This window comes from Sorex fumeus, unplaced genomic scaffold, assembly GCF_029834395.1.
Source record: "Sorex fumeus unplaced genomic scaffold, SorFum_2.1 ptg000042l, whole genome shotgun sequence".
In the NCBI taxonomy this organism is placed as follows: Eukaryota; Metazoa; Chordata; class Mammalia; order Eulipotyphla; family Soricidae; genus Sorex; species Sorex fumeus.
This window is the reverse complement of record NW_026606099.1, coordinates 9,022,891-9,049,040: the sequence shown is the minus strand read 5'-3', so window position 1 is coordinate 9,049,040 and position 26,150 is coordinate 9,022,891. Positions and strand designations below refer to the sequence as shown.

The following is a 26,150-nucleotide window of genomic DNA, read 5'->3' as shown; positions in this document are numbered from 1 at the left end:
GGGGCGGGGACCCGGATGTGCGCGGTGGCGGCGGCCGGCGAGCTCGGGAGCGCCGCGGAGAGGCCTATGGATGAGGAGGACGCGGCGGCCCCGGTAGGCGGGATCGGGGCGGGGTCCCGCGGCCGGGGGCTCGGGGCGGGCGGCCGGCGGGCGGAGCCGGCCCCGGGCGCCCCGCCGGGTCCCCGCGGGGGCGAGCGCCGCCCCTCGGCCCGGGCGGCCGGCCGGGCGCGCGGGGGCGGGGGCGGCTGTCACCGCGGGGCGGGGGTCCCGCTCGCGGGGCGCGGCCCGACCGGACGGGACCCCGGCCCCGCGCCGGGCCGGGAGGGCGGGAAGGGGAGGCGCCGCGCCGCCCCCGGGGTCGGCCCCCGGCCGGGAGGAGTGCCTTCGTTCGTTCATGCGTTCCTTCATTCATTCGTTCATTCGTTCATTCATTCATTCCCTCGGGGCATGCCCGGCCCCTGGCGCCCCCTCCCCCCCTACACTCCTCCCCATTTCCACGGCCACCGAGTGGCCAGCGCTCATCGGGGTTGCTCAGCAGCCCGAGCGGACCAGCCCTTTAAAGATCTGATCATCTTGGGTTGTGTGTGTGTGTGTGTGTGTGTGTGTGTGTGTGATCAGCCCTTTAAAGATCTGATGATCTTGGGTGTGTGTGTGGGGGGGTGGAACCAGCCCTTTAAAGATCTGATCATCTTGGGTGTGCGTGCGTGTGTGTATGTGTGTCTTGGACCAGCCCATTAAAGATCTGATCATCTTGTGTTGTGTGTGTGTGTGTTGGACCAGCCCTTTAAAGATCTGATCATCTTGGGTGTGTGTGCGTGTGTGTGTGTGTGTGTCAGATCAGCCCTTTAAAGATCTGATGATCTTGGGTGTGTGTGTGTGGCGGGGGAGGGAACCAGCCCTTTAAAGATCTGATCATCTTGGGTGTGTGTGCGTGTGTGTATGTGTGTCTTGGACCAGCTCATTAAAGATCTGATCATCTTGTGTTGTGTGCGTGTGTGTGCGTGTGTGTCTTGGACCAGCCCTTTAAAGATCTGATCATCTTGTGTATGTGTGTCTTGGACCAGCCCTTTAAAGATCTGATCATCTTGTGTTGTGTGTGTGTGTGTTGGACCAGCCCTTTAAAGATCTGATCATCTTGGGTGTGTGTGCGTGTGCGTGTGTGTGTGTGTGTGTGTTGGACCAGCCCTTTAAAGATCTGATCATCGTGTGTTGTGTTGTGTGTGTGTGTGTGTGTGTGTGGGATCAGCCCTTTAAAGATCTGATGATCTTGGGTGTGTGTGTGGGGGGGTGGAACCAGCCCTTTAAAGATCTGATCATCTTGGGTGTGCGTGCGTGTGTGTATGTGTGTCTTGGACCAGCCCATTAAAGATCTGATCATCTTGTGTTGTGTGTGTGTGTGTTGGACCAGCCCTTTAAAGATCTGATCATCTTGGGTGTGTGTGCGTGTGTGTGTGTGTGTGTCAGATCAGCCCTTTAAAGATCTGATGATCTTGGGTGTGTGTGTGTGGCGGGGGAGGGAACCAGCCCTTTAAAGATCTGATCATCTTGGGTGTGTGTGCGTGTGTGTATGTGTGTCTTGGACCAGCTCATTAAAGATCTGATCATCTTGTGTTGTGTGCGTGTGTGTGCGTGTGTGTCTTGGACCAGCCCTTTAAAGATCTGATCATCTTGTGTATGTGTGTCTTGGACCAGCCCTTTAAAGATCTGATCATCTTGTGTTGTGTGTGTGTGTGTTGGACCAGCCCTTTAAAGATCTGATCATCTTGGGTGTGTGTGCGTGTGCGTGTGTGTGTGTGTGTGTGTTGGACCAGCCCTTTAAAGATCTGATCATCGTGTGTTGTGTTGTGTGTGTGTGTGTGTGTGTGTGTGTGTGTGTGTGTGTCGGATCAGCCCTTTAAAGATCTGATGATCTTGGGTGTGTGTGTGTGTGTGTCGGATCAGCCCTTTAAAGATCTGATCATCTTGTGTTGTGTGTGTGTGTGTGAGAGAGAGAGAGAGAGAGAGGGCCACACCTGGCGGTGTTCAGGGCTTACTCCTGACTCTGCACTCAGACATCACTCCTGGCATCCCCTGGTGGGGCACCAGCCCTTTAAAGATCTGATCATCGTATGTGTGTGTGTGTGTGTGTGTGTGTGTGTGTGTGTGTGTGTGTGTGTGTGCCACACCCAGCGGTGTTCAGGTCTTACTCCTGGCTCTGCACTCGGGCCTCACTCCTGCCATCCCCGGGTGGGGCTCCGGGAACCATCTGGGTTACCCGAGATCCAGGGTGTGTGCAAGGCAGGTGCCCTCCCCATCGGACTGTCGCTTTGGCCCCGAGACCTGACCATCTGGAAGGGCATATCCTCTCCTCGTCTGAAATCTTCCGGGGCTTCCCACCAAAACTCAGAGTAAATTCGAACGCCTGCGTCCCTCCCAGCCTCTTCCCATACCTCCTCCACATTCCCTGCTCTCCTCCCTCCCTCGCCGTTGCCTGTCCTCAGCATGCCAGCTCCCTGCCACCCCCGGCCTGTGTCCTGGCTGCCGGGAAGGCTCTTTGGTGGGCTTGCCACACGTGTGGCCTCTTGACTCCTCTGTGATCTCCGCAGAGAGGCCCTCTCTGGCCACTCCGTCCAAGCGTCTTCTTTCCTTTGTTGGGGTGGGGGGTGGGGATCGCGCCAGACCCGGTTGTCCTTGGGTCTTCTAGCTCTGCACTCAGGAATCACTGCAGGACGGCTCCGGGGAACATGCAGGGTGCCGGGGAACGCACCCTGGTCAGGCAGCGTGCGAGGCAAGCCCCTGACCTGCTGGACTGTGTCTCTGGACCCTTTTTCACTTTAAAAATCGGGAAATGAGCTCATTTAATTCAGTCTGTTGCGGAAAGGGAGTTTGAGGAAAGGGGCTGGAGCGCTAGGACAGAGAGCTAGGCACTTGCCTGGCATGTGGCAGAGCCAGGTTCAATGCCCGCAATCCCAGGTGGCCCCCTGAGCACTGCCAGGAATGAACCCTGAGTGCAGAGTCAGCCCTGAGCTCTGCAGCGCCCAGCAGAAGGAAAAAGAAGAAGAAAAGAATTTCAGGAGGAGATAAAATAGTCCAGTAAAGTAGCCTTAGTGAAAGGAATTTTCGTAGATACGTGTGTGGGGGAGAAACAGAGATACGAATTCACCAGAACTTGATCTTCTTCTGAGAGGAGACATGCCCCCAGTGTTCTTCAGATCGTGTCCACGCGTTGTTCTGCAGCACTGCCCGACTCTGTCAGGGCTGTTTGCCGTGTGTCCAGCCTCCCCCTCGCGAAAGGGCACGCTCTGAGAATAGGAGTCCAGGCCATACTGTTCGCAGCTGTGTCTCGGGCTCTTGAGAGGACACATGGCAAGAGCACAGGGACTGTGGAATGAAAGGTGAGGATGTGGGCCAGAGAGGTGGCACATTGGTTACTGCACTTGCCTTGTGCTGCCACGAATGACCCCTGCCCGGAGGGCCAGGTGTAAGCCTTTTCTTTTGGGGGGGGGGTCACACCCGGCGATGCACAGGGGTCACTCCTGGCTCTGCACTCAGGAGTTACTCCTGGCGGTGCTCGGGGGACCCTATGGGATGCTGGGAATCGAACCCGGGTCGGCTGTGCGCAAGGCAAACGCCCTCCCCGCTGTGCTATCGCTCCCGCCCCCAGGTGTAAGCCTTCAGCAGTGCCGTAGGTGACCCAAAATCCAAGGGGGAAAAAAGGCAAAAAAGGCAGAGGACAAAGATTGTTGAGGTCGATCAACAAATGGCTCTGCACGCTGGCTGGAATCGACGGAGGTGCTTGTCCTCGGTCCCCACTTCCTCCTCAGCCCCTGTCTTCCCGTGGCAGGTTTGTTCTCATGAACAAGATGGACGACCTCAACCTGCACTACCGGTTTCTAAACTGGCGCCGGAGGATCCGGGAGATTCGGGAGGTTCGGGCTTTCCGGTATCAGGAGAGGTTCAAGCACATTCTTGTCGACGGAGACACTCTGAGGTAAGCCTGGAGGTGCCCTTCCACCTTTTTCTCTCCGTGCGAGACCTTTGAGCTCAATGAGCCGTTTTCAGAGGCCAGTGGGCGCCCGCACGGCCAGGGTGTGGCGAGTGGTTCAGAGGAGCTCACTCACCCGGTCCACCCTGCACGCCCCCACGCCCGTGTCGCGGGGTCCAGCCGGCTGAGATGTGGGAGCTGCCCCTTGCCTGGATAAGAGCATCTCAGTGGACCTGTGGGTGTCTGCATTCTCTCTCTCCTTTCTTTTTTGCTTTTTGGGTCACACCTGGTGATGCCCAGGGGTTCCTCCTGGCTCTGCAGTCAGGAACTATCCCTGGCGGTGCTCAGGGGACCCTATGGGATGCTGGGAATCGAACCCGGGTCGCCCGTGTGCAAGGCAAATGCCCTTCCCACTGTGCTATCGCTCCAGCCCGTCTGGATCTCTTTCTGCCCGTCTCGGGGGCTGGGTTTGGAGAAGAGTGGCCGTCTCAGAAGAGGAGTTTTTCCTCTTTGGGGAAGGACATTTGGTCAGTGCATCCTGCCTACTGCCTTTCGAACCTTTAGTTTCTTTCTTTATTTTTATTTATTTGGGGGGGCACTTCTGACGCTGTACTCGGGGATCACTCTTGGTGGGCTTAGGGGACTGCTGTGTGCCAGGCAAGCACCCTGCCCGATGAATTATCGCCCCAGGCCCTAGTTTGTCTGTTTAATGTTTGTTTTCTCTGACTCAAACTCCATCCCCGACTCTGGAGTCCGAGTCCCTCACAGAGTTGTCACTGCAGGGGTCATGGAAATTACATTCTTTGGAGCGGGAGGGAAGGCCTCTGAGGAGCGGGCGTCGGGTGCCAGTCTGAGGAGACCAGCCGGTCTCTGGTCCTCTGCCAGCCAGAAGATAAGGGCTGCAGGGATAGAGGCTCCGCCTGATATCAGGCTCCAGGGGCCCCTGAGAGGGTGTTTTTTTTTTTTTTTTTTTTTTGTCTTTTGGGTCACACCCGGCAATGCACAGGGCTTACTCCCGGCTCTGCACTCAGGAATTACTCCTGGCGGTGCTCAGGGGACCATATGGGATGCTGGGAATCGAACCCGGGTCGGCCACGTGCAAGGCAAACGCCCTCCCCGCTGTGCTGTCACTCCAGCATGTGCTTCTTTTGGAAACGGAGGGGGCCCAGGTCTGAACAGACTTGTCTTCTGAGGCGTGGCTTGGACAGTGGCTGGAAGCCCCGGAGGGGAAGGGTGGCCGCGAGTCTTGTCTCGGGCTGTTGAAAGGGAGTGAGGATGTGAACCAGAGAGGTAGCAACGATGTCGGGCTAGGGTGCCTACAGGTGCCCGACCTGTGGCCTGCTGGGCGCTTGGCAGGGCTGGCCCTTGCCGGGTGCGATCTGGGGACACGGAGGCCCTCCCCCCAATTCCTGGGTCATGCTGCTAACGCAACTCCTCATCCTTCCTGTAGTTACCATGGAAACTCTGGTGAAGTTGGCTGCTATGTGGCGTCTCGGCCCCTGACCAAGGACAGCAATTATTTCGAGGTGATCAGGGCAGCGGTTGGGCAGAGCAGGGGTGAGAGGCGCCTCAGCTCGTGCCGGCTTCGGGATCGGGTCCCTCGATTGGCGCCTGGTAGAAGGACCTGAGAGACAGGTGCCCAGGTGCCCTGTCACCGGCCCCTTTGGCTTTCCCGACCCCACCTAAGCGGAGTGACCTTACCCTCTCCCACCTGCTCTCCTAAGCCCGGCGTGATCCCATTTCCTACCTTTTCCATGGCTTGGAGATTCCATCCTTTTTCTCTTTCACTTGGCGGGGCGGGGTAGTGGTTGGGCCGTACCCAGGAGTGCTCTGAGCTCACTCAGGATTCGCTCTGGGCGGGGCTCTGGGGATGCCTCCGTGGTGCTGGAGATTGAACCAGGCTTGGTCATGTGCAAGGCAAGTGCCTTCTCTGCTGTACTATCCCTCCAGTCCCCTTGGAAATTATTATTATTTTTTTGGGTTTTTGGGTCACACCCGGCGATGCACAGGGGTTACTCCTGGCTCTGCACTCAGGAATCACCCCTGGCGGTGCTCGGGGGACCCTATGGGATGCTGGGAATCGAACCCGGGTTGGCCGCGTGCAAGGCAGATGCCCTACCCGCTGTGCTATCACTCCAGCCCCCTTGGAAGTTATTTTCTAAGTAAGAATAAGAAAGTCACCCCCACACCGGTGCTGGGAAATGTACAGTGGTGGAGGGATGGGTGTTAGAATACTGTACGCCTGAAATCCAATCGTAAACGGCTTTGTGATGCTCTAAAAATAATAATAATAATAATTAATAATAATAAAAGAAAGCCACCCTCCCCCCTCAGTCCCCAGCACTTCCTCCAAGTGTCCTGTCTTTCCCTCCAGTCCGTACGCTTTCCTTTAGTTCAGCCCCATGCGATGCCTCACTCCCGCTTCCAGCAGTGCCCCCCGGCCCCCACCCCCTTTCCCCGGCCCTGCTGACTGTTCTCTGCCCTCCAGGTGTCCATCGTGGATAGTGGGGTCCGGGGCACCATCGCCGTGGGGCTGGTCCCGCAGTACTACAGCTTGGATCACCAGCCCGGCTGGCTGCCGGACTCCGTGGCCTACCACGCTGATGATGGCAAGTGAGTTGTCCTCGGGGGGAACCGGCCGATGCCTTTACTCTGGATTCTGGTTTTCCTGATCTGGAGAGGAGAGCGGTCTGACAGCTACCTGGGGATGTTTGCAGACGTGGAGGGGGGGGCGGGGTGGGGCCTGCCCTCATGTCAGGGCCGGTAGATGACATGTGACACCATGTGACAGGGACTGGGAGGCAGGAGACGTGACCTCTGCTGCCAGTGCCGGGGGCGGGGGTGGGGGGCCAGGCACGGGGTCCCTATCTTGGCTGATCTGTCCACAGGCTGTACAATGGTCGGGCCAAGGGCCGCCAGTTTGGGTCAAAGTGCAACTCTGGGGACCGGATTGGTTGCGGCATCGAGCCCGTGTCCTTTGACGTGCAGACCGCCCAGATCTTCTTCACCAAGAACGGGAAGCGGGTGAGTGGGGAGCACTAGACCCTGGGACTGAGCGGCCAGAGCCTGCCAGTGGGGCTTGCCCAGGGACTGCCCAGCCACTTTCCTCCAGCCCTGCCTCAGGTACTTCGGGAGCAGAAGATTCTTCTGTGCTGGAGACGTTTGCCCAGTCCAGGAATGGGACGTCACCCTGGTGTGGACGGGGAGGGCATGTGGATGCAGTGGGAGAGGGGCAGGAATTGTAGGGGACAGGATTGGGTGATTAGGGGGAAGGTCAGGAGCAGGAAACAGAGGGGGAAGATGATAACAGGTGCCGATGCGAGTGGTCCTTGTTTGGTTACATTTTGTTAATTTTTTTTTTGGGGGGGGAGGTCACACCCAGCGATGCTCAGGGGTTCCTCCTGGCTTTGCACTCAGGAATCACTCCTGGCGGTGCTCGAGGGACCTTATGGGATGCTGGGAATCGAACCCAGGTCGGCCGCATGCAAGGCTAATGCCCTCCCCGCTGTGCTATTGCTCCAGCCCCTGCATTTTGTTGATTTTTAGGGTTGGAGAGATGGTCCAGTGGGAAAAGCACTTGCCTTGCCCGCACCTAACCCAGTTCGATCTCTGGTATCCCATCTGGTGATTCCTAAGTGATTCCTAAGTGCAGAGGCAGGCGTGACCCCTAAACTTCCCTGGGTGTGACCCAGAAACTAAACTAAAATATATGTATTTGCACTGTTGGAGGTATTGTCGTTTTGTCGTTTTTAGTACCTTTTTGGCTCTGGCCTGTCTTTGGATTCTTTTTTTTTGCATTTTTGGGTCCGACCCGGCGATGCACAGGGGTTCCTCCTGGCTCATGCACTCAGGAATCACCCCTGGCGGTGCTCAGGGGACCCTATGGGATGCTGGGAATCGAACCCAGGTCGGCCGGCCGTGTGCAAGGCAAACGCCCTCCCCGCTCTGCTATTCCTCCAGCCGTCCCCCCCATCTTTGGATTCTTGAATTGGGTCCCTTGGAGCATCCTTTTTGCATTTTGTCTTCCTCGTTTTCACTTGGCCTTTCCTTCCTTCTAAGACTGAGTGGTGAGGAGACGTGGTAAGAGCAGGTTGGCTAGAAAGGCCCCAGCTCTGCCTCTCCAGCTCTGTCTCCTGCCGCGGCCCTAGCAAGGCGCTGGTCCCTCACCTGCCCTGCGGACTCTCCTGCCGCTGGGCGTTTGCACACACCTCCAGCAAGCCAGGGGCCTCTGGCAGCCTTTCAGCTCCATGGAAACCTTGTGCAGCCTGAAAGACTTCACAACAGTGTTTTGTTTGTTTGTTTGGGGGCCACGCCCGGTGATGCTCAGGGGTTTCTCCTGGCTCTGTGCTCAGGAATTCTTTCTGGTGATGCCTGGTGACCGGATGGGGTGCCGGGGGATCGAACCCAGGTCGGCCACAGGCGGACGAGCACCCTACCCCCTGTGCTCTCTCTCTAGCCTCTTAGCAACATTTGTGGGGGGACAGAGGTCTGCCAGGAAACCCAGGGCCTCGTGCTTGTGAGACGTGCTTCTTCCCACTGGGCTGCATGCTGGGCCCTGGATCAGCAACTCCGGGGCCTCACTGGATCGCTATTCTTCCTGTCTGCCACTGTCTAGAGTGATTACCTGCTGCGGCCTCTCGGGACCCCCAGGAGGGCTGGGAAGAGTGCATCGGCAGGTCCCCCTGTCCCTCTGTTGCAGGTGGGCTCCACGATTATGCCCATGTCTCCAGACGGGCTGTTCCCGGCAGTGGGGATGCACTCCCTGGGCGAGGAGGTCCGCCTGCACCTCAACGCCGAGCTGGGCCGGGAGGATGACAGCGTCATGATGGTGGACAGTTACGAGGACGAGTGGGGCCGGCTGCATGACGTCAGGGTCTGCGGAACTGTGAGTAAGGGGCAGGGGGCCACACCGAACCCCCGAGCACACCGCTGCTTCTGATTGTCTCGGGTGTGGATGGGAAGCGAGGCCTTTGCGGGAATTGCAGAAGTGAGAGTTGTCGCCGGCTAGTTGTGGGCTTGGCTGGGCTTCTTGTTTTCTTTCTTTTTTTTTTTTTTTTGCTTTTGGGTCACACCTGGCAATGCACAGGGATTACTCCTGGCTCTGCACTCAGGAGTTACTCCTGGCGGTGCGCAGGGGACCATATGGGATGCTGGGGATCGAACCCCGGTCCGTCGCAAGGCAAACGCCCTACCCGCTGTGCTATCTCTCCAGCCCCTGCTGGGCTACTTGGAGTTCAGCTCGAGGCGTCTCCAGGGCTGGTTCTCCTTGCCCTTCCCTGAGAGGGCTCAGGTGAGTTGCTTTAGCTGAGAACTATCACCTGTTCTTGGATCCCACCTGGCGGTCCTCCAAAGCTGCTCCTGTTCCAGTGCTCAGGGGGCCATGCCATGGTGGGGCTTGATCCTGGGCCTCCTACGTGCAAAGATGAGTCTTGCCCAGGGAGCATCTTTCTGGCCCTGGAAGTTTCTTCACCTGCTTTGGTTCCTTTGGCTTCTGACGCCCACTGCTGCCTCTCCCACTTGCCTTTGAGAGGCTCGGGATGGGATGCAGGATGCCCGGCCTCCCGCATCGCCGCTGTCCCAGCTCAGCACCCTACCCGCTGTTCTGTGGCCCTGGTACTGGGGCGTTGAGACTTTGTTGCTTTGAGACTCTGTTGCGTGTCGGCATATCTCTACCTACATTCCGGATTTCTTTTGTTCCCTTCATGGGGTCGTGCCCGCTGGGCCTGGGGGCTACTCCCAGCAGCTCTTGGGGTACCGTGGGGGACCAGGGAGGGAATCTGGGCCTCCTATAGCCTTGATTCTTTCGTTTTGGCAGTGCCGGGACGTGCATGTGGGAAGGGGCCTTGCACATGGGCACACACAGCAAGGTGCTATGCTGCTGACCTCTGCCCCTTCCATTTTACAGAGGATGTAGAGTCAGGGAGAATTCTTTTTTTTTTTGCTTTTTGGGTCACACCCGGCGATGCACAGGGGTTACTCCTCGCTCTGCACTCAGGAGTTACTCCTGGCGGTGCTCGAGGGGCCCTATGGGATGCTGGGAATCGAACCTGGGTCGGCCGCGTGCAAGGCAAATGCCCTACCCGCTGTGCTATCGCTCCAGCCCCAGGGAGAATTCTTGACCCTCAAGTTTGCTGTTTTTGGGGCCGGAGACAGTGTGCAGGGTGTCTGCCTTGCACATGGCCGACCCGGGTTCGGTCCCTGGCATCCTGTATGGTCCCCTGAGCACCGCCAGGACTGATTCCTGAGTGCAGAGCCAGGACTAAGCCCTGAGCATTGCTGGTGTGACCCAAAAAGAAAAAAAAAATTGCTTTTTTTTTTTTGGCAGGAGGGTGTGTGTACGTGCAGATTCAGGGCCACGCCCAAAGGTGTTCAGGGCTCCCTCCTGGCTCTGAACTCAGAGGGTCACTCCTCGAAGGGTCAGGGAACTGTGTTTAGTGCTGGCGACTGAACCAGAGTTAGCCACGTGCAAGGCAGATGGCCTCGGCCCTGCGTCTGGGCTTGCCTTTTTTAATGCATCTTTTTTTTTCCTTTTTGGGTCACACCCAGCTCTGGATGCTCAGGGGTCATTCCTGGCTCTGCACTCAGGAATCACTCTTGGCGGTGCTTGGGGGACCATATGGGATGCTGGGGATCGAACCCGGGTCCGCCGCTAGGCAAACGTTTGCAAGGCAAACGCCCTACCCACTGTGCTATCGCTCCGACCCCAATGCATCTTTTTAAACGTACCTGCTATCGTCCTTCCTTGAATTTTAAGCTTTCTTGGGAATCCTCTAAGCCTCGAGAGGGGAAAATTTTTCCCCCTCTCGCCCCTGGGCCGCATGCTGGTGGGGGGTGGTGGTGAGCGGCTGCCGGGTCAGGGGTCTGGCCCTGACTGCCGTGGGCCGCTCCGGCCTCCTACTTCGAATTGTCCCTCTGCTGCCCTCCTGCTCCTGACTTGACCTCCTCCCCGCCACCCCCTCGGCCTCCTCACCCCAACCGAGGCTGTTTTCCACTCAGCCTCTGATAACAAAACAGAAGCAGTGGGGGGTGGGAGTGGACTCTGAGCACGCCTCCCCCACTTCTGGCGTGAGTGGAACTTGGGAGCAGAGCGGGCCCCTGCACTGCCTCCCCAGGGCTGCGAAGGCTCCGGGCCAGGACCCAGGGATGCCCACTCCTTGACCTTCCTCGGTCCCCCTTCCACCACCGTTTGGACGTCTCCGGAGCTGAGCTTGGGACCGAGCCCGGGCCACGTTCCAGTGCTTATCCCTGACCTCTCCTCAACAGTTTTCTCCCGGCATCCTTTCTCTGCCTGGACCTGTCCCCGCTCTGCCCCGGCTCCTCCCCGGCAACCTTTTCCTCTGGATACAGAATCCTGTCCACGTTTATAAATAGCCTGCCCTCCCCACTTGCCCATGGGCCCCCGCGTCGGAGGAATTTTTCTTTCTTAGATAGAAGCCATGGGGTGTGGCTCCTCTCGCCAACCCTCCCCCTGGCCTGGGGCAGCCGGCAGGGCGGGCTCTGCCCTCAGCTCCACTCTCGATGCTCTGGGGCAGGTGTGGGCAGACGCTCTTGAGAGTCACGTGCCTCTCGTCTGGTCTAGGTCGCCCTCCTCCCCTGTCTCTAGGCCTCTTCCTTCAGTTCCCCCTGAGCCTTTTGTCTGTCCAGGGGAGGCGGGGGTGGTCCTTTGGGCCGGGCCCAGGGGTCTTGTTTCTGTCTTTTTTTATTTTTTTGCTTTTTGGGTCACACCCGGCGATGCACAGGGGTTCCTCCTGGCTCATGCACTCAGGAGTTACTCCTGGCGGTGCTCAGGGGACCAGATGGGATGCTGGGATTCGAACCTGAGTCGGCCGTGTGCAAGGCAAACGCCCTCCCCGCTGTGCTATCGCTCCAGCCCCAGGTTTCTTGTTTCTTGATGTCTGATGCAGCTGTTTCTCCTTCCTGCCTTTCCTGATCTCTACCTTCTTCCGGACCATCTGCTGTCAGGGAAGCCTCCCTGGGGCTTGGTCGCCATAGAACTCCCTTGAACGATGAAGGGTTCCCCCACACACACCTTTTTGTTTTTGCCCTGGCTCTGGGATCACTCAGAGATCACTTCTGGCAGGCTTGAGGGATCAAGTGGGGTGCCAGGGATCGAACTTGGGCTGGCCACGTGCAAGGCAAATGCTGTGCTATTGCTCCAACCTCTTTTCTTTCTTTCTTTCTTTTTTTTTTTTGGTTTTGGGTTTTGGGTCACATCTCTGCTCAAGGATCACACTCCTGGCAGGGCACAGGAGCTCAGACCGGGTGCTGGGGATTGAACTTGGGTCTGCAGCATCCAAGGCAAGCTCTCTGGCCCCTAGAGCAGGTGCACTGCGTGTGGAAGTCCCAGCTGTGCTCTCTGGTACTGCCACTATATGGTCCTTGAACACTGAATGGGAAATAGCCCCTGAGCACTGCTGGGTATGGCATCCATCAAAAAAAAAAAAATCCTGTTTCTCCTCCATCAGTTTCATCAGGAAAGATTGCAGATGGGTGCAGGGGCTGGACCATAGTGCAGGGGGTAGGGTGCTGCCTTGCAGCCAACCAGGGTTTGATTCCTGGCACCCTACTGGGTCCCTGATCCCTGAGTGCAGAGCTAAGAGAAACCCCTGAGCACTGCCAGGTGTAGTCTCAAAAAAAAAAATTGCAGTTAAGTTAAAAAAAAGTAATACAGGGGCCGGAGTGATAGTACAGTGGGGAGGGCTTTGCCTTGCACCTGGCCAACCTGGGTTCAATCCCTGGTGTCCCATATGGTCCCCTGAGCACCGCCAGGAGTAATTCCTGAGTGCAGAGCCAGGAGTGACCCCTGAGCATCGCCAGATGTGACCCAGAAAGCCAAAAGAAACTAATAATGATAATCACTGTACCACTGTCATCCCGTTATTCATCGATTTACCCAAACGGGTGCCAGTAACGTCTCCATTCGTCCCAGCCCTGAGATTTTTTTTTTTTCAATTTTTATTAGTGAAACACCGTAAGGTGCAGTTGTAGACTTACAGATTTTTGTGCTTGGGTTTCAGTTATACAATGATCGAGTACCCATCCCTCCACCAGTGCCCATTCTCCACCACCACTGATCCCAATATCCCTCCCACCCCCATCCCCCTCATCCCATCCCACCTCTGTGGCAGGGCATTCCCTTTTGTTCTCTCTCTCCTTTTGGGTCCTGTGGTTTGCAAGAGAGGCACTGAGTGGCAATCATGTTTGGTCTATAGTCTACTTTCAGTGTGCTTCTCCCATCCTGCCGCCCTGAGATTTTATCAGTGTCTCCTAACTTGTCTTTCCCAATATATTGGAGGCTCTTTCGGGTTCATTTTCAGGGGAATGAGACCATTGTTACTGTTTTTGGCATATCGAATACGCCATGGCTAGCTTGCCAGGCTCTGCTGTGTGGGTGGGATACTCTTGGTAGCTTGCTGGGCTCTCCGAGAGGCACATATATGTTTCCCTCTATGATTTGTTGCCTCCTGTCTGAACCCCATCAACGATGGTGTGGTAATTGTGGAAGATGGGTAGGGAGTATCTTATGATATGTCCAGGAATATGTTCACTCACCTGTGAGACTCGGCCCGAGCGTGTGGAAAGTGGCCTGGAGCGTGGCGGCGGTTGGGTAGTGGAGGTCGGGGGCTGGGGCTGGGTCCCTTGGGCAGGGAGGGCTCTCCCCCCTCCCCCCCAGGCACCCCAAGTGAAAACAGCCTGGCACGGAGTCCATTACAATAATAATAATACAGATAATATAGTGACTCCACCTGCTAGCCAGGTGGCTGTGTGGGTTTCATGGAAGCGTCTAGAGATGGACAGACCCGGCCCTTTCCTGAGTGGGCGCCTCCTGGGCTTCCTGTGGCCCCATTTGCTCCCCGAGGAGCCCCTGGTCGTGACGGAGTCGCCAGTGCCAGTGCCGAGCGGTGGCTGACCCTGCCCTCAGACCAGCTTCAGGCCCCGCAGTGAGGCCTTGTGTGAGTGGGGGTTCAGCTGCTGAATTGGGGGTGTGATCACCTCTCGGCTTCTGGATCCCGGCTCCTCCGACCGCTCCCTAGTGACGGGGCAACAGCTCGGGAGTGGGGCGCGGCCTCTCAGGGGTCCTGCCCAGACCCACCCAGACGAGGCCGTGTTGGGGCCTGACCGATGGGGAGCAAGTTCTTGGTTCTTGTCTCAGCTGCTGTTGGCCCTGGGGCGCTGAGCCCGCCCTGGCTGCTGTCAGAAGGGATTAGGGTCTCTGCTGGCAAGCGGGGCAGGGCAGATACCAGGCGTGGCTGCCTCTGGAGACGGTGGGTGGGGGAGGGGTGGGCTCGAGACCCCCAAGGAAAGCATCCTCCCTTCCTCTGCCACGGTGCAGCAGAGACAGGAGGGAAGGCTCTTACGACCGAGACTTAAACCCGAAAGCTTTGTGAGTGCTCTCACAGTGATTCAATGAAGAAAATGATAAAAAAAAAAAAAAGGGAAAAAAAAAAGTAAGGTGGAGTTCATGCCCAATTCAATCAGCTAATCAGTGGCTGAATAAATAGCAATACTCCTACATAAAAAGAATAAAAAAAGAAAAAGGGAAAGGAGGGAATGCCCTGCTTTGCATACGATCGGCCCTGGTTTGGTCTGCAACACAGCTTACGGTCACTTCGGAACACTGCAAGGTCTGCGCCTCCCCCCACCCGCCTGACCCCTGACAAAAACAAAGAATTGGAGGGGCTGGAGCGATCTCACAGCGGGGAGGGCGTTTGCCTTGCACGCAGCTGACCCGGGTTCGATTCCCAGAATCCCATGTGGTCTCCTGAGCACCGCCGGGAGCGATTCCTGAGTGCAGAGACAGGAGTAACCTCTGAGCATTGCCAGGTGTGACCCAAAAAGAAAAAACAAAAGAAAACAAAACCAAGAATTGGAGAGGGAAGCTCCTCTTGTTAGAGCATTGAGGTGAAAGATTGGCCCCGGTCAGTTGGCTGGTTGGGGCTTGAGTCATCTGTCTTGGGGGGATTGTTCTGTTTGGAGGCCTGAGGGGTGACCGTCACTCCCCACGCTGGGAGCGACAGCTGGGTCTGTTCAGCCGTGTGCTGTCGGCGTATCACCTGGGGCCTCCAGGCTTAGGAAAAGGCAGAGTGTGTGTGGTTGACCTGCTGGCGGTCGGGCTCCCTTCGTCAGCCCGCTCACCCGGCTTGGGGGATGCAGGGAGCGAAAGCCCATTTTGCTGGGGAACACGAGGCTCGAGGAAGGGAAGGTGTGGGTCAGCCCCCTGAGGTGGCAGGCACCCGGAGCACAGTACCAGGAGTAACCCCTGAGCCCCACGGACGTGGCCCCGAAAACCAAGGAAGGAAAAAAGCGAAGGTTTGGGTTGGGGAGTCGGCCCAGAGGGCTGAGAGTGATCGAATAGGGAAGCTCCGGACCCCTCCCCCCACCCGCGGTTCCCAGGGGACCCACAGGTTCTGAAGGCCGCTTGCTTGAGGTCAGAGACGAGAATGTGATGAGTCGGCTTCGAGCTCAGGTCAGCTGGATTCTCTCGCCCTGAGAGGCCTCCGGGCAGCCAGTCACTCTCACTCTGGGGCAGGGGTCTCGAGGACGGGGAGGACGGTGCCTAGGACAGGTGAGCTGGCGCTCTGGGTGAGCTGGCGCTCCCATCCTGCCCCGGCCCGGCGGGGGCGTGTCCTCTCCTGGCCACCGCATGGTGGACGCCTCCCGCCCTGTCCACAGACAGGACGGAGGATGGGGGAAGGGGGGGAGGCTCTTGCCAGGACCTGCATCGGGACTGGCTGTTTCTGGGCTCTAGGGTGGGAGCGTGTTGCTTTCTCGTGCCGGGGCCAGTTGGATGGCGGGACCAAGTGCAGCTGTGGGACCCCCCTGGCCGCAGACTGCTGGCCGGTGTGGGGAGATGGGGGAGAACCCCTGGCTGAGAGGCAGGACGTGGAAGGCCGTGAGCAAACCTCAGGAGGGTGTGGGCTGGGGCTGGAGCAATAGCACAGCGGGGAGGGCGTTTGCCCTGCACGCGGCCGACCCGGGTTCGATTCCCGGCATCCCATAGGGTCCCCTGAGCACTGCTCAGGGGTAATTCCTGAGTGCAGAGCCAGGAGTAACCCCTGTGCATCACTGGGTGTGATCCAAAAAGGAAAAAAGAAAAAGAGGGTGTGGGCCTCAGTTGGTCCTCGGTCCCCAGGTGGGGGCCTCTAGGGGCCCCGTTTCTGGTGGCAGCAGCATGGTGTGATGGAGGAGAGGGGGTGGCGTGTATGTGTCAGAGGCGATGGGGTCTGGTGTGGGTTAGGTGTGTCCACCCATCGCCGCCTTCCCGGAGCCCCCACTTCCTGCCTGGAGAGGAAGGGTGGGGGGAGGACCAGAGTGGCAGGTTTTGGGGACCCAGGGCCGAGGGGGGACCACTGGGTGAGGTGGCGTGGTGGCAGACACCCCGGTGCCAGCCAGCCTCATTCCTTTCCTGCCCGGGCAGGAGAGGGGGGCGAGAGGGCCGCGGTCCAAGGCCTGCCGGGGTCCCGGGCTGCGTGCTCTCTCGGGGTTGGGGGGCTGGGAGGGGCGAGGAAAGTCTTCAGGGGCAGCTTGACTCATTAAAAAGGGATTAAGGGATCCCAGGTGATGTGGAGGGTGGGGAGGAGGGGCTGAGTCATCCCCCCCCCGTTCCCATGACAACTGATAAATAAATCCTCCCAGGCTGGGGGTGGCCGCCCTGTCTTGCCCAGGCAGGACCCTGGTGGGCCTGGAGAGCCGGGAGAGCCCCAGCTGTCGGTTTTGGCCCCCCCTCCCCTGCTTCTGCCTGGAAGGGTCATGGGGGGCTGCCCCACCCGCCCCACCCGCCCCGGCGCCCAGTGCAGGGCAGAGTCGCTGCTGGCCGGGGCTCCTGGCGCTCGGCACCTCGCGGGTGGGCCCAGCTCGGAAGGGCCCAGGCCCAAGCCGGCTGAAGGGGGGACCTGGAGAAATGTTGCCAGCCCCTCCAGGCGGGATTGGCTCCCGCCGGCTCTCCCCTCCCCAAACATCTGTGTTGGCACAAACCTCTGCCCCGTCCCTAACCCCGCCAGTCCCCCCAGAGGCGTCAGGCTTCCTCTTCCCCCATCTCTGCCTTTCCTTTTCTCTCACTCAGGGCTGGGGTGGAGCTTCCTCACGGGGACAGGCCGCAGGGTGAGTGGGGAAGTGAGGCCATAGCCTGGAGGCCGTACAGGCACGCACGCAGTCAGGCACACACGTGGAGGCACGCACGCACAGGTGGGCACACACTCGGGCACGCACACGGGCACGCACACACTCAGGCAGGAACACACTCAAGGCTCACACGCACTCAGGCACACACAAGCGCAAACGCACTCCGGCACACACACAGAGTCACACGCACGCAGTCGCACACACACGGACACACAGGTACGCACACTGGCACGGGCGCTCTTGCAGGCAACCCCCGGCGGGCTGTGCTGGTCGGTAAAGCCAGAGACCCCCGGCCATCTGCACGTGCTGTGGTGGCGGGCTCAGCCTTCCTGTTCTGCTGCTCCCGTCCTCTCCCGCTGGCTCTCCCGGGCCTGCTCGGATCACGGGGCCTCTGGCGTCCTTCGCTCTCGGGAATCAGGGCCCTGGGCTGCCGGGGAGGGAGGGGCAGGGTCGGCGTCGGCCCCCACAGCACCCCCTGCCCCGCTCTTCCTCCAGCTGCTGGAGTACCTGGGCAAGGGCAAGAGCATCGTGGACGTTGGGCTGGCCCAGGCCCGGCACCCGCTGAGTACCCGGAGCCACTACTTTGAGGTGGAGATCGTGGACCCCGGAGAGAAGTGCTACATTGCCTTGGGGCTGGCGCGGAAGGTCAGCTGCTGAGCGCGGAGACGGGTGTGTGTGTGTGTGTGTGTGTGTGTGTGTGTGTGTGTGTATGTGTGTGTGAGTGTGTGTGACTGTATGAGAGTGTGTGTGGGAATGTGGGAGGGCGCAGGAGACACTGGGACTGGGTTCGAGGGAGGCTGTTAACCAGGGGGCTTAGGACCTGCACCCCACATTCTGCGTGTGGACAGAAGTAGCCTGTGGTCCTGACAGGAAGCCAAGCACCTTCCTCCTGTCCTTCCCCCTGTCCTCCCCGCTGTCCTTCCCCCTTCGCCCTCCCTGGCCCCCACCCTTGCAGCCTCGAGAGGCCAGCTGGGGGGGAGGCTGGCCCGGGGAAGGTTGAGGATCGCAGGCCCGGGTGTTTTCCTGGTGATATGCTGGGCTTGTTTTTCTGGGTGCAGGACTACCCCAAGAACAGACACCCCGGCTGGAGCAGAGGGTCCGTGGCTTATCACGCAGGTATGTTGGGGACAAGCTGGGCGGGTGCCGGACATGCCCTGGTCCGAGTCCCTCGCACACGGCCGGCCGGGGGCGCCCTTCGGGCTGCGGGGCCTTTCTCCTCCTTTCTGTTTTCCCTCCAGCGGTGCTGAGAGCCGCGAGGGCAGCGCAGGGGCCGGGCTCGGGCCGAGTGGACATTCCAGGCCTCTGAGTTGGCCCCCTCTGTGCCTCGCCTGCGGATTCTGCAGTTTCTTTTTTTGGTTGTCTTATTTCCTTTCTGGCTTTCTGAAGAAAAAAACAAACGCTGAGTTTCTGTCTCGCCATGGGCCCTGCTTCCTCCCCCTCTGCACCCCCCCAAGGGAGGCCCCTTAGCCCTTTGATGTGCCTTTCAACCCGGAGGCCCCCCTCCCCCCCACACCCCGGCACCTTGTCCCCTCCCTTCCCTGGGCCAGGAGAAGTGGGCTCAGGTCGCCCGCAGGAAGGAAGGAGGGTGTCCCCGTGCTCCTTCAGGGGTGCTCTGCTCCCTCCGACAGATGACGGGAAGATCTTCCACGGCAGTGGTGTGGGGGACCCGTTTGGGCCACGCTGCTACAAGGGGGACATCATGGGCTGTGGAATCATGTTCCCCCGCGACTACATCCTGGACAGTGAGGGTGAGTGGGGGCAGGGCCTGGCCGGACTGGTGGGGCAGGGGGTGGGGGGTGGGGTGGGGGAGCACACCAGCTCAGCAATCTCCCTTCTCCCAGGTGACAGCGACGACAGCTGTGACTCCGTGATCCTGTCCCCGACGGCCCGGGCCGTCCGGAACGTCCACAACGTCATGTACCTGCACCAGGAGGGGGACGACGACGAGGAGGATGAGGAGGAGGACGATGGGGAGGAGATTGAGCAGGAGCACGAGGGGAAGAAGGTGGTGGTGAGTGGGGGGGTCTCAGGGTGGGTGCTGGGGGCCGCTGGGGTAGGCGTGCGCGTCCCAGGGCCCAGCCTCAAGCGCCCTCTGGTGGCCGCTGCCCGCCACACCCTCAGCCGCCCCTGGGGGCCGGGCTGGGGGCTGTGTGGTTGGTTAGTCCCGCACCCAGGGGGGACACGGAGCCGCCGGCCCCACCGCCTCCCTGCCGCCCCCTGCAGGTCTTCTTCACTCGGAACGGCAAGATCATCGGGAAGAAGGACGCGGTGGTCCCCGCGGGGGGCTTCTTCCCCACCATCGGGATGCTGAGCTGCGGAGAGAAGGTCAAAGTGGACCTGCACCCCCTAAGTGGCTAGGGGCAGGGCCAGGGACCAGCTCCTGACTTGCCCAGGAGTGGGGCGCCCAGCCCGCTCAGGGGCCCCGGGGTGGCCGCTCAGGCCTCCGAGCGTCCGGCCGGGTGCTGCCCCTCTGCAGTGCCGGGTCGGACAGGATCAGGGCCAAAGAATGCTTGCTCGCTTGGGGGGGTCCCGCTGGCTCTGCTGGTGGCCCCCTGTGCCCCCCACCACGCCCCCGTCCCCCCGGCCCCAGTGGAGAGGAGTGCGCCCCTGTCTCGGCTGCTACTCGGGCCCCGAGGCCCGGAGGGAGGAGCGGACACTCCTGGCCGGCCCCGCTGCGGCTCCCCGCGCCCAGGTTGCTGCTGGCAGCCCCCTTGGGTGGGCTGGGGGGCCCGAGTGGGCCCCGTCCCTCACGACTGTCGGTCGTCCAGGGAGACCCCGCTAGGTCCCTGCTCTCCCCGCCCTCCCCAGGCTGGTCCCCTAGTCCCCTGGGGAGGCGAGTCTCCGGGGGGCTGGGAGGGCCCCAGGGCCTTGGCACCTGCCTCCCCGACCCCCTCTCCCCGACAAGCAGCCCAGACCCTGGTGCCCGTCTCTCCTGCTGTGAGGTGCCCCCGCCTCGGCACCGCCCCAGTTTACTGCCTGTGCCAGTTGCCTGTGTTGCCTCAGTGTTTGGTTCTAGTTCCGTGTGTCTCCCTTCTCCCCTCTGGCCCTGACCCCTCCTCGTACAGTGACTTCCCTGGGAGGAAGGGGAGTGGGCGCCTGGCCGTGGTTTGCACAGAGTGGGGGGGCGGGGGTGTCGTGCTGCTGGTGTCCCCGCGGCCCCTCTCCTGCCCCTGGGCCTGCACTATGATGTAAGAAATGTATGTACAGACCAGAGATGTTTATACCGCCAATAAAGACGGAGTTTCCGTATTTATCAGTACGGAGGGACCCGGCGTCCTTCCCAGCGCATCGGGCAGGGCCAGGGTCGGAGCTGGGGCAGTGGCGGGCAGCGCGCTCATCTGCGACCAGTGTGATGCCCCGGCGGGCCCGAGACACCCTCCGGGAACCTTTCTCCCCAGACACGGGGCCCCGTCCTGCCCCCTGCCAAAGGCACAACTCCAACTCGACTCAGTTATAGAAATCTTGGGCTGGAGAGATAGCACAGCGGGGAGGGCGTTTGCCTTGCACGCGGCCGACCCGGGTTCAATTCCCAGCATCCCATATGGTTCCCTGAGCACCGCCAGGGATAATTCCTGAGCGCAGAGCCAGGAGGAACCCCTGTGCATTGCCGGGTGTGACCCAAAAAGCAAAAAAAACACAAAGTTATAGAAATCTTTATTATTAGACAAAAATAGACTCTTTCCCCTCCCTTTCCATGAGATTCCACTCCGGTCTCTCTGCTTGGAGGGGCAGCAGAGGACGCGGGCCGGCCTCCCCACACCGCCCCTCGTCCGTTTCCCTTTCGGGGGTGGGGGGCTGGCGTCCTGCCGGTGCGGCTGTCCCCTCCCCTCTGTCCAGGGCCCCGCTGCGGAGGCCTCCTCACGCTTCGACCCTTCTCTGCCATCTGCTCACGTGCAGGGTCCTCTCCCCGGCGCGACCACTCAGCACAGCAGCGGGGGCGGGGCGGGCGCGGGCCGAGCCGGGGGTCCACTCCCCCCCTGCCCGGGGCCAGGGGAAGCGAGGGCTGTGAGGTGCCGGGAGGGGTGCGGTGTGGCGGGCTCAGCTCCTTCATTTCCGCTGTCCCAGGAGCACTTTGGTGATGAAGGTGACAATGGCCCCCGCAGGCTGATCTGGGTCGAGCTCTGCGAAGAGGTGACACACGTTCTCCCAGGGGCTTTCCAGCTTCTTGGCCACGAAACCAAAGATCCTGGAGGGCAGAGTGGGGGCGGGGGGGAGGCTTCAGTGCCCCCATCCCCACACAGGGAGAGCTGGGGAGGAGAGAGGGGAGCCTCCTTCTCTGGGGAAGAGGTGGTGCTGGCGGGGCCTGGGGGGCTTACTTGGAGGTGGTCCCGTCAGGATTGGTCCATCTGCAGAAAGAGGAGAACTGTCAGGGGACAGACCCCAGGGAAGAGTGACCGAGAGAGGGGCAGGAGCGGAATGCTGATCAGTGAGCCAGGGGGGTGGGGGTGGGGGGGAAGAGTGTCACCTCCGGTCCTGAGGGTCCGTGCTGGAGAAAGTGATGCTGTTCACAGCATAGTGACGGCGAAAGAAGAGCCTGTGGAGGGCAGGAGACGTCACGCCTGGAGACGCCGTATCCCACCCAAGCCCGGGGTCCCCGGGCGGGCGCCAGGCACACTCACTTCCTTTGGTTGTCGGTCAGCGTGATGCCCTGGGCGGAGACCTTGAAGTGGACCACTGCGGGGGTCGGGCGGGGACTGCAGCTCAGAGCTGCCGAGCTGGCCCGGGCCACGGCTTGGGGGCCGGTGAGCGACTCAGTCTCCACCGAGGTCAGGTAGAGCACACTGCAGGCTGGGGGTGGGGGGTAGGAGATGTGTGGAGCGCCCACCCCACCCAACCCTCAGCTCAGCACTTTCCCCAGCTGTCAGGAGTCTCGGGACACTTGCTACAAAAGAAGGTTCCACGGCTCCCCAGACCTACAGTCAGAGATGCTAGAAAGAGGGACCCGGGAGTGCTCGCCTGGCAGCTGCTGACCCAGGAATGGTCTCCGAGCCTGCCAGGAATGATCCCTAAGTGCAGAGTGACCCTGAGCACTGCTGGGAGTGGCCTCCCAAACCATAAAAAGAAAAAAAAAAAATCCCTAAACCCAGAAATGCCAGAAAAAGCATTCCTGAGGTGGTCTCCAACCAGAGAACCTGCACTTTTATTTATTTTATTTTTGGGTCACACCTGGCGATGCTCAGGGGTTACTCCTGGCGGTGCTCGGGGGACCATCTGGGATGCTGGGGATCGAACTCGGGTCGACCGCGTGCAAGGCAAACTGCCCTACCTGCTGTGTTATCGCTCCAGCCAAATCTGCACTTTTTGAGGCTGTTGTGGGGGCCACGCCTGGCAGGGTCATGCGGTTCTGGCCCAGGGCCTTGCAGCCACCAACCACGGGTCTCCCGGTGGGAGAATGCGATCCAACGCAATCCCACTATGCGTGTGTTCCCAAGACTCTGGGAACCCAGCCTCTCCGATGTCCCCTCTCACTCCCTCTCCCCAGGCCTGTGTCCCCTGGGTGCCCGGGGAGAGGTTCCTACCGGCTCCCTGGCGCAGGAGGTCTGCGGCTGTGCTCATGTTGCTGGGCGCAGGGACTTCGGGGGTCTCTTCCAGGGGATCTGACAGGAACGCAGGGACAGTGAGGCACTGCCACTCCTCAGAGCTGCAGGACTCCCTCTGCTGTCCAGGCGGGCGCCAGGCAGAAAACCAGACCCGGGGGTGTGCCGCAGGATGGGTCGAGGGGTACCCACCTTTGTTGGGGATGCGGAGGCAGCAGGGCAGAGAGAGCGGGGAGATGGAGTGCTGGGAGACCAGCGCCGACAGGCTGCCTGCAAGGGAGGGGGGGCGTTGTGCCGGGCCGCTCAGACACCCCCTCTCCCCCTCCAGCCTCCCAGCCCAACCCAGGGGCACGGCTCACCGAAGTAGGGCTCGCTGGGACAACCCTTGATCTTCACCCCTTTGGGCCCAGTCTCAATGAGAAAGTGGCGGACCAGCTGCTCGGACGGGTCTCCTGCAGAGGGGGGCAGGCGAGGGTCCTCAGAGGACTGGCCTTCCCACGCAGACCACCCTTCCCTGCCACCGCACTGCCCCATTTGGTAACCCCTGCCCCTCCCCCCCTGCCACCTCCCCACACCCACAGTGCCCCACTCTGCCACTGCCTCAGGTGCCCAGAAGTACCTTTCCAGGGCTGGGCGCTAGGCGGGGGCGTTGCCACCTTGAGGGCCAGGCCATAGGCCCCCTGGAATGAGTGGCTGTCCCTGATGAGGAAGGCCCCCGGCTCCTTGTCCTTGAGCAAGGCGATGGCTGTGAACGGGGGGCAAAGGGTTGTTTTGGTTCGTTTTGTTTTGAGCCAGGGTTCCTCCTGGCTCTGCACTCGGGATTTACTTCCGGTGGTGCCCAGGGGGACCCTATGGGATGCTGGGGATGGAACCTGGGTGGCCGGGTGCCGGGCAAGCGCTCTACCCGCTGTGCCGAGGCCTCAGGGAAGTTCTCACTGTGGCTCCAACAGGGGACTGACACTGAGACAGGGCTGAGCTCACTGGGCCCTGGCGACATCGCACTGGGTCTAACCCTCCCGAGGCCCAAAGCCCCCTCCGGTGTCTGCGAGGAGCTCAGGCCCGAGACCTGTAGGGTCGAGGAGGCGCCTGGAGGCCCCCACGGTTGGGAGCCCCGGGGGTGGGGACAGTCACGGGCACGGCTGGTCCTCACCTTGGTCGCGCGACAGGTGTGGCTTGTACCAGAACTTGGACGTATCCTGGACGAACTTGACGTTGCTCTGGCTCTCTTGCAGGGGGGGCTCTGGCACGGGGAGGGACCGAGCTTGACCCTGGGGGTCCCCGCGCCCCCACTCATGGTCCCCTTCCCACCTTCTCTCGGGACTTCTTACCTGGGAGCTGGGGGGGGTTCTCGGGGAGCAGAGACGCGAAGGTGACGTGGTGACTGGCGCCTCGGCCCAGCGGGGATGTCTGTGCCGGGGCCCAAGGTCCTGGCTGCGGGCCAGGCCCCGGTAGCTGGCTTGGGGGGTGGCGTTTCTCAGGAAGTGGGGGCTGGCCAGGGCCACGGATGTCCAGGGGGAAGGCAGGCGTGGGAGAGCTGGGAGGTGGCTCCGGGCTGGCCACCAGCCAAGGCATCTGGGTGGGCACGGGGGTCAGGGGGGAGCCGTCTGGGCTGTCCGGGGGGTCTCGAAGGCCCTGCCAGGGGGCGTGGCGGAGGCCTGGCAGCGTGGTGGGCACAGGGCCCCGGGGACTGGCGCTGTCCGAGCGCCCCCCGGGGCTCCGCTCCTGAGGCCAGTCATTGGGGGAGCGGGGAGGCGAGGCTGAGGAGAAGGGGTGAGGGGCCGCTGGTTCCAGCCCCCCCCTGGCGGGCAGCTCCGGAGCCTTCTCGGCACTTCCCGGGGACACAGGTGGCAGGGACTCGCCGGAACTCTGTCTCTGAGGGGCAGCCGAGCTGGGGGACCTGGTGTCCCTGGTGTCCTGCCGCCGTGAGCTGTGGGCGGGAGGGCAGATGGTCAGAGGCTGCCGTGTGCTGCCCCTGGCACAGATGGGGGCCCCCTGGCGTACCTCTCCTTGCCCTGCACGGGGCTGCTGGTGTGCAGGGGGGTGGACTGGCCCGACAGCTCTGCTGAGGCACTGCCCTGGGCATCTCGGGGCGGCCGGGGCAGGGTGCCGTGCCCGCTGGGGGCCTCCCTCCAGGACACTGGCTCGGGGGAGTCTGCCGGGCACACGGGAGGTGAAAGCTGGAGTTGGGCTGAGGCCCCAGCGATCTCTTCATCTATTCGCCACCTTGGACCCCATCCCTCCCCCACGTCCCTTCCAGAACTCTCTGCCCTCGTGGCCCTCACCTCTAGAAGCTGAGGGTCCTGTTGGGGCCAGGTGGCCAGGCAGGGGGTACCTGTCCCCTCCTTCCTCTGCAGGGACCTCGTAGCTCAGCTTCCTGGACGGCGGGTATGGGGGGCTGCCCGGGGAGACGGAGCCCGCACGTGGGGAGGGGATCCCGGGGCTGGCGTAGCCTCTGCCCTCGCCTGGAGACCCGCAGCGGTGCGGCACGCGACCATAGGCGGGGCAGAAGCTGGGCACGGCTCCTCCGTAGCCGCCGCAGGGCACCAGGGCCGGGTACCCCGGGTGCCCGAATCGGCCTTCGGGACACAGGCCGTAGGCGCAGGCCTCGTGCGCATCCTCGCTGGCCTTGGGCGGCTTCAGGAAGGTGCAGTCGGGCAGCGGGCCGTGGTGGTGCCCGCAGGCCGGCACCAGCAGGGGCAGCGGGTGCCCGGGGCGCACGGGGCGCAGGAGAGACTTGCCAGCCTCGCCGGCCCAGGCCTCCCCGGCCTCCCTCTCCAGCCGCAGGCCGTACAGGGCCGCCGTGGGCAGCGCCAGCTTCTCCTCGCAGCCGGGGCACGGGTACAGGGCGGGCAGCCCGGGCTCCTCCAGGATGACCACCTCCCTGTAGTCGGGGGCGCGGTACCCGAAGTCAGCACTGGCCGGCTTCCCCAGGTCGGCCGGGTAGGGGTAGGGGCCCTCGGACAGCGAGCGGCACAGCCGCCGCTTCTCCACGGGGGTCTCCGCGTAGCCCGGAGGCCCCTCGAAGCCCGCGCAGGGCAGCCGCCGCCTCTCCAGGGTCCCCTCGGGCCGGTAGTAGCCGCCGTTGGGGACGCCGCCGGACTCGCGGTATCCCTGGCGGCAGGAGTACTGGCGGCTGAGGCCCGCCCGGGGGGCCGCGTACAGGCCCGGGGGGACGGCGACCCCCGGGTGGGCGACGGCCTCGTCGTCGTCCAGGATCGCCGTCTCGCGCCCCGCCCCGCGCGCGCCCACCGCGCCGCAGCCGCCCAGGAGCCGCTCCAGCTCCTGTCGCTCGGCCGCCGTGGGCGGGGGTCGGCCCGGGGACTCGGCCGTGGGCTCCGTGGTCAGCATGGACGAGTGGCCCGAGTCGCTGCTCACGGAGAGCAGGGGGCCGACGGGGGGCTCCGGAGAGGGCGCCGGCGGGGTCTGGCGCGGGGCGCGCTGCACTTGGGCGTAGGGGCTGCCATCCAGGGGGCCCCGCGTGTGCGTCAGGGACCCTGCAGGAGGGCACGGGGGGTTACGGGGGTCTT

The 26,150-nt window shown here is 61.5% G+C and overlaps 2 protein-coding genes across 7 annotated transcripts in view; one reads left to right on the top strand and one right to left on the bottom strand.

Moving 5' to 3' along the window:
* Nucleotides 1-6: 6 nt before the first annotated feature.
* Nucleotides 7-19,528, top strand: SPRYD3 (SPRY domain containing 3). Its single transcript, XM_056120156.1, has 11 exons — nucleotides 7-93; nucleotides 3,824-3,970; nucleotides 5,415-5,490; nucleotides 6,453-6,577; nucleotides 6,853-6,988; nucleotides 8,664-8,849; nucleotides 17,582-17,731; nucleotides 18,145-18,202; nucleotides 18,715-18,834; nucleotides 18,928-19,097; nucleotides 19,310-19,528. The coding sequence occupies exons 1-11, from the start codon at nucleotides 71-73 to the stop codon at nucleotides 19,442-19,444; spliced, it is 1,326 nt and encodes a 441-aa protein (XP_055976131.1). The 5' UTR covers nucleotides 7-70; the 3' UTR covers nucleotides 19,445-19,528.
* Nucleotides 19,529-20,723: 1,195 nt separating this feature from the next.
* Nucleotides 20,724-26,150, bottom strand: part of TNS2 (tensin 2) — a 280,320-nt gene continuing 274,893 nt past the window's right edge. For all 6 annotated transcript variants that reach the window (XM_056120233.1, XM_056120234.1, XM_056120236.1 and 3 more), the window contains 12 exons: nucleotides 24,906-26,117; nucleotides 24,625-24,775; nucleotides 23,952-24,550; nucleotides 23,774-23,863; nucleotides 23,243-23,368; nucleotides 22,983-23,075; nucleotides 22,816-22,893; nucleotides 22,606-22,683; nucleotides 21,706-21,874; nucleotides 21,552-21,620; nucleotides 21,403-21,432; nucleotides 20,724-21,272 (listed from right to left, as the gene is read on the bottom strand). In XM_056120233.1, the coding sequence (XP_055976208.1) occupies nucleotides 21,134-21,272; nucleotides 21,403-21,432; nucleotides 21,552-21,620; nucleotides 21,706-21,874; nucleotides 22,606-22,683; nucleotides 22,816-22,893; nucleotides 22,983-23,075; nucleotides 23,243-23,368; nucleotides 23,774-23,863; nucleotides 23,952-24,550; nucleotides 24,625-24,775; nucleotides 24,906-26,117 (2,834 nt within the window). In that variant the 3' untranslated portion in view covers nucleotides 20,724-21,133. The remainder of the gene's footprint in view (nucleotides 21,273-21,402; nucleotides 21,433-21,551; nucleotides 21,621-21,705; nucleotides 21,875-22,605; nucleotides 22,684-22,815; nucleotides 22,894-22,982; nucleotides 23,076-23,242; nucleotides 23,369-23,773; nucleotides 23,864-23,951; nucleotides 24,551-24,624; nucleotides 24,776-24,905; nucleotides 26,118-26,150) is intronic.

Bases quoted from the DNA above. Each gene is read 5' to 3' on its own strand.
- SPRYD3 (XM_056120156.1), top strand. From the start codon at position 71: ATGAGGAGGACGCGGCGGCCCCG. The intron at 3,971-5,414 runs GTAAGCCTGGAG...TCCTTCCTGTAG, and splicing joins GTCGACGGAGACACTCTGAG to TTACCATGGAAACTCTGGTG. The intron at 18,835-18,927 runs GTGAGTGGGGGC...CCCTTCTCCCAG, and splicing joins CTACATCCTGGACAGTGAGG to GTGACAGCGACGACAGCTGT.